Consider the following 13,184-nt stretch of genomic DNA (forward strand, 5'->3'; position numbering starts at 1 on the left):
AAAGAAATTAAATATTTTCCAAATAATATTTTACACATATAAATTTGGATAACACATAGTTGACTTTACATTTTAGTATCCTCATTCCTCCAGGAGGATGATCATATTTTGGGGTTTATTATTATTCTTGTTTGGCTCTGATGTGCTCAGTAGATGGTGCCATTGTGCCGAGAAGCTCCTATAAATCACGCTTGATTTTGACCATTTTCCAATTGATCAAGTGTCATTTTCTTTAAATCATCATATCAGTCATTTAATACCAAGTGTAAATAAACTCACATCGCAATCAGCAGCATTGTGAAGCCGACACCTCTGATTAAACACACACACACACACATCAAGAGCTTCCAAATTACAGCATTAATTTCTGTCCGTCAGTCTATTTTCCATGATTTTCTGAGTGATTGCACAATGGGAGCTTGTTGATTTGCAGAGGTGACGGCTCTCTGAACAACACAATCTCTTAATTACAGCTCTCATATTAACAGACTGATTTCACCTGAGTCGATCTGAATCAGAGCTGTTTTCTGCCTCAGATCTGTCCGACTGCGGCCTCGTGAGTTTCCCTGACGGCGTCTTCAAAATGATCCGCAGCTGCACAGACAACATCCACAAGATCTCTCTGGCCAACAACCAGATCAAGGCCTTGAGCAACAAGTTCTTCCTCACGTTTACACAGTTGAGAGGTGAGGCTTTCAGTTCTTCTGTTCGTACCATCAAGAGAAAAGCTTCAGGTGTCTCTCTAGACCAGTCATCTGAAGCTGCACAACTGTTTTCAACACTGATAATAATCATAAATGTTTCTTGAGCAGCAAATCAGCATATTAGAATGATTTCTGAAGGATCATGTGACACTGAAGACTGGAGTAATGATGCTGAAAATTCAGCTTTGATCACAGGAATAAATTACACTTTACTATATATTCACATAGAAAACAGATATTTTAAATTGTAAAAATATTTCACTATTTTTACTGTATTTTAGATCAAATAAACAGCCTTGGTGAGCAGAAGAGACTTAAAAAACATCTTACTATTGAACTGTAATGTACTTGTTGATTATTGTACATGCTGAAGTTGAGAAATATTCTTCACATCAAATATATAAGCTGTTTCAGAGTGACTGACTTAGTTGCATCACTTGCAATGTTTCATGGGAGTTGGGACAAGTTGGGCACAGAATATACCGCCCAGCTCTAATAGATAGATATAGATTACATGACAAGCATAAATGCATGGTTGTGTTGTCTCTTCCTGTAGAGGTGGATCTGCAGGGAAACGTCCTCTCGACGCTGCCGGAGGCGGTCGGCAACATGGAGCACTTGGTCAGCATCAACCTCTCCAAAAACAAGCTGACGGTTTTCCCAGAGCGCCTGACGGACGTGAGCAGCCTTCAGCACATCAACGTGGAGGGGAACCAGATCACAGGTGACAGAGATTACCAATGAAATCTCGTAAATGATGTTTCTTATGCTCAAACAGTGTTGAAAAAGCTCATTTTTTTCAGGCTGGACCAGCCAATCAGGGTTGCCAGGTTTTCACAACAAAACCTGCTCAATTGCTACACAAAACTAGCCCAATCGCATTTCAGGGAGGTCCCCCGGTAAAAAACGTGTTCTGGGGGGTAAAATCCACGTTTTTGACACGGTTCCCCTGGTAAAATTCGAATTCCGGGGGCTAAATATCATGTTATTTGGGGTTGTTTCAACCCGCAGACATGAAAAACAAATCACAATCAGTGATTGGCTGTTTTATTTAGAAGGCGGGACTTATTCCGTATATCCCAGTTTATCAGAATGTCCAATCTGCTGCAGTGTTAATTTATTAAATAATATTATATTTTTTATAATTTTTTTTTTTTTTAGGTTTTATTTATTTATTTATTTTTATTTAAATTTTCATTTATGTTTTAGTAATTTTGTCATGTATTTTTGTTTTTTAATCTATTTATATAGCCTTAATTTTTTTTTATTATTTCAGTTTTAGTTTTAGTATTTTCAGCGCTTCAACTTATTTTAGTTAGTTAGCAAGGCAGTTAATAAATAAATAAATAAAAAATAATTTATTTAAATAAAATAATAGATATAACAGTACATTAAAACCTGATTAAAATAAATAAATAATAACATAAATAATTTATTTAAATAAATAAAACACATATAACAGTACATTAAAATTGAAAAAAATAAATAAATAAATAAATTATTTTCAATTCGTTCATAAGTTTTTCATCTAATATTTCCATTTTATTTTACTTCAGCTTGAATTACCGAAAATGTTTTTAGTTAACAGTAACGACACTAATCTGCTGTTTTCCATGCAGTGAAAGTGAACAGGAAGGACAAAATAAACACCATAAATGATCATAAAACTACTAGACTTCTGTTAAGATGCATTTTTTGAGCTCAACTCTATAAATCGCCGAATACTTAATAGCTAGAATGTCCATTTTCCATACATCTTCTGTTGTCACATATGAAACGACATGAGGATGAGTAAATAATGACAGAATTGTAATTTTTAGATTAATTATCTCTTTAATTATGTCCGAAACTGAGTGAAAACAAGCATGAAGTGTGCTAGCACTGATAAACACTATCGCAAGGCGACAGGGTAATTAACTCTCATTAGGCCCGTGTCATTCATACTGTCCCTTCAAAAGAATACTAATGGACACATCGGTGCAACTTCAGAGAAATAACACATTTTTATGACTTTATGTGAGCAGAGTAAAGCTGTATTTCCAGAAGTACACACACACACACACACACACACACACATTATACAAAAACACACTGTGTGAAAGAGAAACGAGATCTGAAAAATATGGCACTCAGAAAACATTAATGCTGATGGGTTATTTTTTACACCAAAATCATCAAAAGTAATGAAAATTTGACATAACCTATTTTACACTTATGATCATTTGCTTTGTGATTTGCGACATTATTCTCATGATTGTTAAGCACATTTACCCTCGAATTGTCTTTAGGTCAATTAAAGAAAATATGATTGATTAAAAAGATTCTTTTTAGAGAAACCGTAATGAAAATCAAATTTTTTAATTAAAATCAGCATAAGTTAAAGGCCGTAAAACAAATAATACCATCACACACACACTTTATAATGCATTATATAAATATATCCAGTATATCTCATATATATATATATTTATAAAATGGTTAGTTCCTGTCCTTGATTCACAATAAAACACGGCTATGACCGCTTCACCCAATGGTTCTGTGTATCACTACACAACACACTCAGCAACCACTCTTAGCAACGTAAACTGTTTGTTCTCAATTGATATTGTTCATTGAATCTTACTGTATTATCTAGAAGAGTATTGTGAGAAAGAGATTGAGTGAGTGAGTTTATTACCTGCATTCAGATTTAGCATTTTCCTTCAGGTCAGTCCTATGTTCATAGTAAAACATCTGTTTAAATATCCGATGTGTTATCTTGTCCTTTTAACATTTAAGGGGTTTTCCCATGACTGACAGCGCTAGTCAAAGCATTTGTCAGTTGCGTCTTGTTCCGTGTTCACAACAATTCAGTCTTTTCAGTGTAAAAGTCTTCGCTACTGACTGACATACTCATAAAGACAGTCTTTGCCGCCATCTAATGGTGTAACAATGTAACTTCTGTTGCTGTTCACGGTCAGGGACTATTTTTTTCCGGCGGAAGGAATGCTTTTAGTGATTTTACTTCATGAAAGTTGCATTGATACAAATATTAAAGCCAAAAATATGTATTGTGTGGTAACCGTTTTCTAAAAGCAACAAGGTACTCGAGGCTAGAGCTGTATCGTGAATAAGTCACAGCTGAAGGGGTTACTCCGCTTCGCGTCGTGCCTAACAATGCCCTTCAGGATCCACGATACAAATTACAAATAATATAATCCATTTTAACTTTGGTTACAATGCATTATAATGTATATTATGAACACCTCTAATGCACTATACATAAAGTGTTACATAAAAACTTAATGGCTTTCAAACCAAGCAAACTCGTCAAACAGACCGAAAGTTTCTTCTCAGACAGATGGAGAAATGAATCTGTAGACGTGAAGAGGGTCAGTGCGATCGAACAGAACCGCTGAGACTATCCCAGAGACACTTTGATTAGACGGAAAGTCCAGAAAGTGTGACATAGCAAAGAAAATGTCACAGTCTCTCACAGAGAATCATGGTCTATTAAGTGCATCTGCACATGTTGAACAAGTACTTCGTTAAGATTTCATTATTGTCAACAGGATTCAAGCCCAGTCAATGCCTCTGGATGTATTGAAAAATGTATGTTTAAATGAATAATTGACTTCTGACAGTGAACAAGCTCACATCAATCCACAAAACAACAACTTCTGATTTCACAGCTTCCTGTCAGAGATGAACAATGAATATCCAGTCGAACCAAAGCAAAGAAATCATTTAAAATTCACCCCATGTTGTGATAGTTTGGGGCCAGTAAGATTTTTTTTAATCTTCTGATCACCAAAGCTGCATTTATTTGATCAAAAATACAGTAAAAAAATGTGATATATTATTACAATTCAAAATATCTGTTTTCTAAGTGAATATATAGTAAAATGTAATTTATTCCTGTGATCAAAGCTGAATTTTCAGCATCATTACTCCAGTCTTCAGTGTCACATGATCCTTCAGAAATCATTCTAATATGCTGATTTGCTGCTCTAGAAACATTTATGATTATTATCAATGTTGAAAACTGCAAATTGTGATACATTTTGTTTTTCATGATTCTTTGATTAAAAAAAAAACAGCATTTATTTGAAATAGAATCTTTTGTTACATTATAAATGTCTTTACTGTCACTTTTGATCAATTTAATACGTCCTTGATTAATAAAACTATGAATCTAAGACTCTAAACCTTTGAATAGTAGTGTATGACAGGGATGTTCTTATTGCAGCAGATAATGCAAATTCATTATTAAGGGCTTGTTTCATAGACAGCAGACACAGAATGTCTCCATTTCCATATCAATTCACAAACTCTTTCATAATACTTCTAAAAAGGATTCAATACAAATAAAACCTAGAAGCTAAATTATTGTTTCCATGGTGATGTATTTTCTTTGTGATTATCTGACGGCCACAGAAGATGAAAGCGACTCTCACAATGTAATAACAATCTCACGTAAGTGCAGCCGATCTCAATACAACACAATAACGGCAACAGGCGACAGTGAAAAATACAAGAGAAGCGCTGATCACCGGCCGATAGTGATCACAACACATCAGCCTCTCATTTCAGGCTCTGTTTCAGATTTGAGTGCTTCAGCAACACGAGGGTTTTCGTTTTTAAAGCTGAAGTGTGTCATTTCTGCTTCACTAGTGTCACTAAAACACAAACAACTGCAAAATAATGAGTGTTTCCCAACAGGTTTCTGGAACATTCCAACCATCGTTGGTCAGTCAGACAGATAGTCCCGCCCCCAAACTCATGTGATTGGTTGAGACAGATGATGTCACAGTGTTTCACTATTTAGGACGTGCCCCAGAAAGTAGTTGAACAACCAAAAAAATGACACGCTTCTGCTTTAAAATGTATTGTTTATGTGTTATAGTTAGGGATGTAAGATATATCGGCCACCATATCAGTATCGTTTATCGTTTTTAATGTTATCGTGATCGGCCAGATAAGAACATTTGGATAAATAATGGATTATTTCCTTGCTGAGACACTTCAGATGTGCACTGTCTGCCATTATGGTTTTGAATTGCTTGAAATATGATTGAAAATCACTTCAAAAAGGAAAATACAGTTAAGTTCAACATGTGCAGCACAAGTCTGTCAAATAAGATACATAATATTATAATGAGAACATTATAATTGTGTGCTTGAGATGTGGATTTTATTGATGAGTTTTTTGTAATTGGGTAGGGATGCACAGATATGAAAATTTTGGCTGATACTGATAACCGATTAATTCTTTATATTTGACAGCCGATAACCGATATATTGGCCGATAAATCTAAATCTAAATTTTTATACAGTATCATTTTTGAGAGCCTGATTATAAAAAAAACATTAAAATCCATGTCCCAAACACACAATTATAATGTTCTCATTATAATATTATGTAGCTTATATGACAGACTTGTGCTGCACATGTTGAACTTAACTGTGTTTTCCTTTTTGTCAGCTTGTTTTATTTCAATTAGGACAGGTTTTGTATTTATTTTTGGAGCGGATTGATCGTAGGCCTTATTTATCTGAGCGAAAACAGCGTTATTTGTGGATAATTTTGTCAATTTTACATAAAATATGAAAAAGATTTGCACTGGTTATCACACTAGTGTGCTTTAATGTTTAACCAGGAAATTTGTTTTTAAATACTTTTAATTTGTACAAAATGGCACAAAGTCAAACTTTGACCGGCCTACAAAAAAAAAAGCTTATAAATCACTCGTTACGCTATTTTATCACCAAATATTGGATTCAATCTTTTTGTCAACATGTTTTCTTTCAGTTAAGACAGGTTTTGTATTCATTTTTGAAACTGATTGATAAAAAAGTTTGCTCCGGCTGGTTAACACCTCTGAACTACCATTGGTCCATGCCAGTGATGTAATATGTGGGCGTGGCTCTGAGGCTCCGCCTTCTTTGAGGTGTAAATCATAGAGATGCAACCAATATGAAAATTTTGGCCGATACCGATAACTCCTTATATTTGAGAGCTGATAACCGATATATTGGCTGATAAATCTAAATTTTTATACAGTATAATTTTTGAGAGCCTGATTATAAAAACACCATTAAAATCCATGTCCCAAGCACACAATTATAATATTCTCATTATAATATTATGTAGCTTATATGAAAGACTTGCGCTGTACATGTTGCACTTAATTTTATTTTCCTTTTTGAAGTGATTTTCAATCATATTTCAAGCAATTCAAAACCATCATGGTGAACAGTGTGCATCTGAAGTGTCTCAGCTGAAGGAAATAATCCATTACCTATCAGCTTTAATATATTGGCCATATTTTCTTATCTAACCGATAACGATAACACTAAAAATGAACATATATCGGCCGATACCGATATGGTGGCCGATATATCATGCATCCCTATAATCAAGCTCTCAAAAATGATATAAAAATCTGGATTTAGATTTATCAGCCACTATATCGGTTATCGGCTTTCAAATATAAAGAATTATCGGTTATCAGTATCGGCCAAAATTTTCGTATCGCTGCATCCCTAGTTATAGTCATGGAAAACGTAGTTAGAAAATTTAAAAATTTGCTTCTTTTTACCTGCCTCACTCATTTAAAAAGCAATATTGTGAGCATTTCCTGTGCTTTTCTTCATCCTGTAATGTTCAGGCCTGTTTTGAGAGACACATGTGGGCGTGTCTCTGTTCACTTAATTAAATAGGCTCCTCCCATTCCTTCTAGACCAATGGGAACACACGTCTACTCATTATGTGCAGTTGCATTGTAACATTGTAGTTAATGGATAATGATTTACAGTCCATCTTGAGCCTGAATCTGATCTAGGAAGTAAACTTTTGTCTCTCGTACGAACACTGAAGGGCTGATGCTGCACACGTCTCTCGTCTTCACTCATTCTGTCTGTTCTCTCTCCGTCTCTCGCTCAGAATTACCAATGGAGAAGCTGTCGCTCATGCCGTCACTGAGGAGTCTGGATGTGAGATGTAACCCGCTGGCGGCAGACGCGGCGTCTTTCCCGCATCACTTCACGCTCCTGACCTAAACACACGGTAAAGGAAGATGGGAACGACGCTTCCGGCTCTTTCTGATGCTGCTGTTTTGTTTTCATGCACTGGACCGCATGCTGTGCCTCAGAATTTTTCAATAAATATTTATTAAACTGTGCGAACGACTTTTGCTTTTGTTTCAGTGTAGGTGTGTTGAACAGATGGACGCGTGCTGCTTCATTTTGACTCCATCTGTGATGGTTAATTGTACACACATTTTAATATAAATTCAAAAAGGTTCTAGAACTCAAGTAAATTTGTCCTCCATAACGCCATTATGTTTTCTATGAATATTTAATGCTGTGTTCATGTTGTGTCGGAATTACTGTAATTATGACTCTGAGATTCTGCTCTGTTCACCGCTTCGGACACAGTTTGTCTCAGTGGCAACATTCATAAAACGTATCCATGTGTCTTTATTATTTATGAAAGTTACATTAATATTAACTACATTGATTTATGCTTTTGAGCAATATTGAAGAACACAGTAGGTGCATCAGTTAATAAAAGAGCACATTGAACAGACATATGTAGCTATCTAACTACCTTTAAAGGGATAGATTACGCAAATATATATATATTTCATCTCATAGTGACCGTTCGGATCAGGACCTAAAAATATTGTCACCTTGATATTCTCATATCGAAGCATCAGCTGCAATATAAGATGTTTATCATATCACAGTTCAAACTGCAATAGGCTTTTTTTCCGCCTCACCGAGTCGTGGAGCTCTTGATCTTGTACATGATGGAGCACCTGTGCTTCTCGTCCTCAGCGGAGCCGCACTGAATATAAACACATGGACTTCACCTCTCACACTGAGAATTAACCTTCTGAAGTTTCTTAGTGCTTTACATTAGAGCTTTCAATGTAAGAGAGTGCAAATGGAGAAACTGAGGTAATAATAATATAGGTAGTAGCAGAATATTTCAATCTGCTCTCAAGAGAAAATGCCTACTTGAAAAACTGCAAATCCTGGAGACACAGTCTCAAGCACAAAAGCGTAAGAGCTTGTTATCTGTGATTACAGCGCTGGAGAGACTCTGAAGCACCTGTGAGACCGAGAGAACCTCAAGCCTTCAAACCACAGATTACATTCATGAAAACATGCATTTATTAATCTGCTCTGTCAATGATCTATCTATCTGTCTGTCCGTCCGTTCTTCCATCCATCCATCCATCTGTCTGTCTGTCCGTTCTTCCATCCATCCATCCATCCATCCATCCAATCTATCCGTCACTTCTTCCATCCATCCATCTATCTATCTATCTATCTATCTGTCCATCTGTTCATCCATCCATACATCCATCCATCCATCCATCTATCTGTCCGTTCATCCATCCATCCATCTGTCTGTCTGTCCATTCTTCCATCCATCCATCCATCCATCTGTTAGTTCTTCCATCCATCCATCTATCTATCTATCTATCTGTCCATCTGTTCATCCATCCATCCATCCATCTGTCTGTCCGTTCTTCCATCCATCCATCCATCCATCCATCCAATCTATCCGTCACTTCTTCCATCCATCCATCTATCTATCTATCTGTCCATCTGTTCATCCATCCATCCATCTATCTGTCCGTTCATCCATCCATCCATCTGTCTGTCTGTCCATTCTTCCATCCATCCATCTGTTAGTTCTTCCATCCATCTATCTATCTATCCATCTATCTACAGTATAAAGGTGTATTTGAGATCAATCAATATCCAGGATTTTATTGGTATTTTGAACGTTCTTATCACCGGTCATAATCCTCAGATTGTAGCAGTAGTTAATGGTTTCTGGGGTTTGGGCTTCGAACAGTGTTTGTTTCACTAAAATGTTTGCTCCAGCACCAACAAACGCGGCTGAGGAACACTTGGCAAAATCAGCCAGATTGTAATCATCCCCTCAGGACAGTCTAGTGTTTGTGCGTCACCCAATATCAGGACGATCAGACATCAGGTTAACAAAGAGCGTCCAGTCCTTTATGTTTCAAAGGCCACATTGATTTTTCCTTATTCAAGACGGTTCCAAGTTCCAAAGGGCCAATTATTCATCAGATCTTTGCTGCAGAGTCAATGATGATGCATTTTAAACAAGCAAACAATGGTCTCAGAGAAACCAGCTTCCCAGTTCATGAATTTCTAAAAAAAATTATTCTGATGCTCCATCTGCCTGTTTTGCTTTTCGTCTGATTGTTTTTAAGGTCTTTGATGTCAAAAAACATTTACGTTTTGTCTATATGTTCAATAAAATGTTCCATTTTGTCTATATGTTCAATAAAATGTTCCAATTTGATCTCATATGTCAGGCTTTACAGGGTTAAATTCTGTTGATTATGGGAAGTCGGGTTGATTGCAGCTATTGTTCACCGAGAGTCAAGCATATTTGATATTTCTAATATAATGGGCAGTGAACAGCGAGTACATGATTTGTAATACAATGCACATTTTCTCTCTGTGAATTCCCACAAATTCACATTTAAACAGAGAGGTTGACACTCCCTTCATAGCAATATGTACAAACATGATTTATGTTAGATCCAGCTAAATATTTACTTGGAAAGAAGCTTGTTTAGAATCTCACTGTCTGAATGTCTTTAAAGATTATGAAAATAATTTGAAGGGATGCTGTTTCGAGTGCAATGCAAAAGCACTTTGAAGCCAATTTGCACGCACTTATTTACATATACAAAGATGCTACTTTATTCGCTCCATTGTTTTATGTTCTTTCATAATGCGATATGCTGCAAAACATCCTGCAGATGAATAGTTTTCCAGCACATCTGCACCATATTTTCTGCTGACTTAAGCGAGGCACAAATGTGAAGCTCTCCTCACAAATGCACTCCTGCTCGGCTCCTGATACGCCTCTTACAAACACCAAAATAAGCGTGCCGCTTCCACGTGTGGTGAAAGATTTGACCATTGACGAAACCTATATATGTTCATGGGGAATTACGTTCAGCAAACATCCTGAAATTCCAGAATACAAATGACAATTTTTCTTATGATTTTCTTATGATTTGAATGATGATGTGTCTCCTTCGTTACTGGTTCAGCACTCATTAGTTTGTGCATTTGTTGGCACAAAAAGTCATTTTGAGCATCTAGATGTCATCCGAGACACACACTAGCTGGTTAATTACCGCTGTTCGTTAAGGGTCAAGCACCTGTTGTTTTGCACAAACTAACATCATGTATGATTCCTTGAAAGAAATGATGTTTATTTTCACTGTAATTACTCTTAGTCATCATCACTTGAACACATATTACATTCTCTGATTGACGTTCCCGTGGCATTTGCCTCTGTTTATCCACCTGCCCTCATTTAATTTTGTATTCCCCACTAAATATTTGACCTTCCTGGTTGGATATTCGGACTCTGGCTGTTTGTTCCTACACAGAGTCTCATTATTAGCACAGAAATCACACTGATTCAGACAAATGCTGCTGAAACTTGATGGCACTCCACAGGTCTAGTGTTTTATATATGAAAACAAGAGGGAAAGAATCTCATGAAACAGAAAAGGTCTGAGGCTGGTCCTGCAGCTCTGCAGCCACCATGCGGTTTGTTTGTGCCGATATGCCCGTGTCTCCGGAGACCGGCACGACTATGGATTCTGTCAGAGTGAGACGCATCATTCATCCTGATTCATTGTGATGCATGGAAAGACTCGAACTAAACCGTAAAGAACAATTTCACAGCGGCTGCGCATGGAAGAGTGAACAACTGAGAGCAGGAATAAATGTGAAGGAAAGACGATCTGAGATGACAGGAACAACAGAAGAGCAGTCGATGCATTGAGACAGCTTTAGAACGTGGATTTTAATTAATCATTGAACGTTAACAATGTTAATGAGATGGATGAAGCTGAACACAGTCTACACAGTTGTTACTGAAACTATTATATTTTATTATTATTATTACTTTTGCAAAGCAGTGCTGGGTTTTTAACCCGATCAGAAGCAAACCAGTGCAGCAAGATTCTCAGCAAGAGTCTGATCGTCAATAATTATCAAGAAAAAGTTGAAATTTCGGTTCGAAGGGCTGCCAAAATGTTCGAATTGGGCAGAGCCACTTTTACTAAAATGGCTATAACTCGTGAACGGAATGAGATATTTTCACCAAATTTGGTACACCTGTGTAAGAGCTCATTCTGTGGTCGCATGAAAAAGGACGTGGCAACTGGCCACTTGGTGGCGCTATAACAGGAAAAAACATGAAAATGGCTATAACTACTACACCGTCAGTCCGATTGACTTGAAAATTGGCATGCAGTGTCTTTGTCCAAGGTGCCATGATTGTCTATGAGGACATTGATGTATCACAAAAAACATCAGCCAATGAAGTCTGAGCATCTATCAGACAAGGTTAATGGAGGCCAATCGGAACGAAACTCACTGAGCCGGTTTGAATCAGTTTGACAATCGGCCCTAGAGGCCTGTGAGAAATTCTAAAGAAATTGGCCACATGCGTAAAGGATCATGTATCACGTGATTTTTTACACACACCAAATACATTCGTACCACATGGTAGAACTCCACATTTGGAGCAACTTTGCCTCTAGGACCGCCTCTGTCCATCGAATCGTTCGTTAAATATTGGAGATGATTTCAAAAACCAACTTAGCTTCTTCCTGGGTTGGTGACATCAGAAACCCCAAAATTTACATAAACCCCGCCCCCGAGAACACACAACAAAGGGGGTGAGGCCATGTTGGGCTGCTTTAGAGAAGAGGAAGAGTTGTTGTAGTAGCGTGTTGTTGACATGCCGTCATTTTACACCGGACTGCTTCACAAACGAGGGTCAATTCAACACAAAAGATTAACATGATGGCACATGCTAGTGGATGAGTTGAATCAACTCCACAGCAACTACATAAATTTATCCACTAACCATTCAGAAACGTCTAAAACGGCATGTTTTTGCTCACACCCAAATATGGGCAAATTTGACAAGCTATAATAAATGATCTGTGAGGTATTTTGAGCTGAAACTTCACAAACATGTGTAAAGGATCATGTATCACATTCGTACCACATAATAGAACTCCTCATTTGGAGCAGGAGAATTCTCCTCTAGGAGAATTGGAGATTATTTCAAAAACCAACTTTGGTGAACTAGTCCTAGGCTTTTGGCTCAACCTCGATAACTGTTAAAAAGCTTTAAAAACCATATATTTCCTATGATAAATTGTATTTAATGGTATTTGCTGTAAATGGTCTTTTCCATCTATGAGCGAGATGGTTACAGGCTTGCTAATTAAAACATTATACCTTTTTACGCATGTGCTTAAAGGCCTTAAAGCGCTTGAGCCCCAATAATTGCTGCTCGCAGCTATATTTATTTTTATAACTTTTATAATCATATAACTTTTATAATTTGGTGTAAGAAAAAGACAGTAAATTTAACTTGTGTAGGCCTCTTTCCGATAAAAGTTTACC

At 36.8% G+C, this 13,184-nt stretch overlaps 1 protein-coding gene across 9 annotated transcripts in view; it reads left to right on the forward strand.

Annotated features, from left to right (window-relative positions):
* The window catches only part of lrrc20 (leucine rich repeat containing 20), a 10,912-nt gene extending 3,045 nt beyond the window's left edge, over positions 1–7,867 (forward strand). For all 9 annotated transcript variants that reach the window (XM_051915367.1, XM_051915370.1, XM_051915375.1 and 6 more), the window contains exons 3-5: positions 537–686; positions 1,261–1,428; positions 7,630–7,867. In XM_051915367.1, the coding sequence (XP_051771327.1) occupies positions 537–686; positions 1,261–1,428; positions 7,630–7,745 (434 nt within the window). In that variant the 3' untranslated portion in view covers positions 7,746–7,867. The remainder of the gene's footprint in view (positions 1–536; positions 687–1,260; positions 1,429–7,629) is intronic.
* The last annotated feature ends 5,317 nt before the right edge of the window (positions 7,868–13,184 follow it).

This window comes from Ctenopharyngodon idella, chromosome 12 (genome assembly GCF_019924925.1).
Source record: "Ctenopharyngodon idella isolate HZGC_01 chromosome 12, HZGC01, whole genome shotgun sequence".
Lineage (NCBI taxonomy): Eukaryota > Metazoa > Chordata > Actinopteri > Cypriniformes > Xenocyprididae > Ctenopharyngodon > Ctenopharyngodon idella.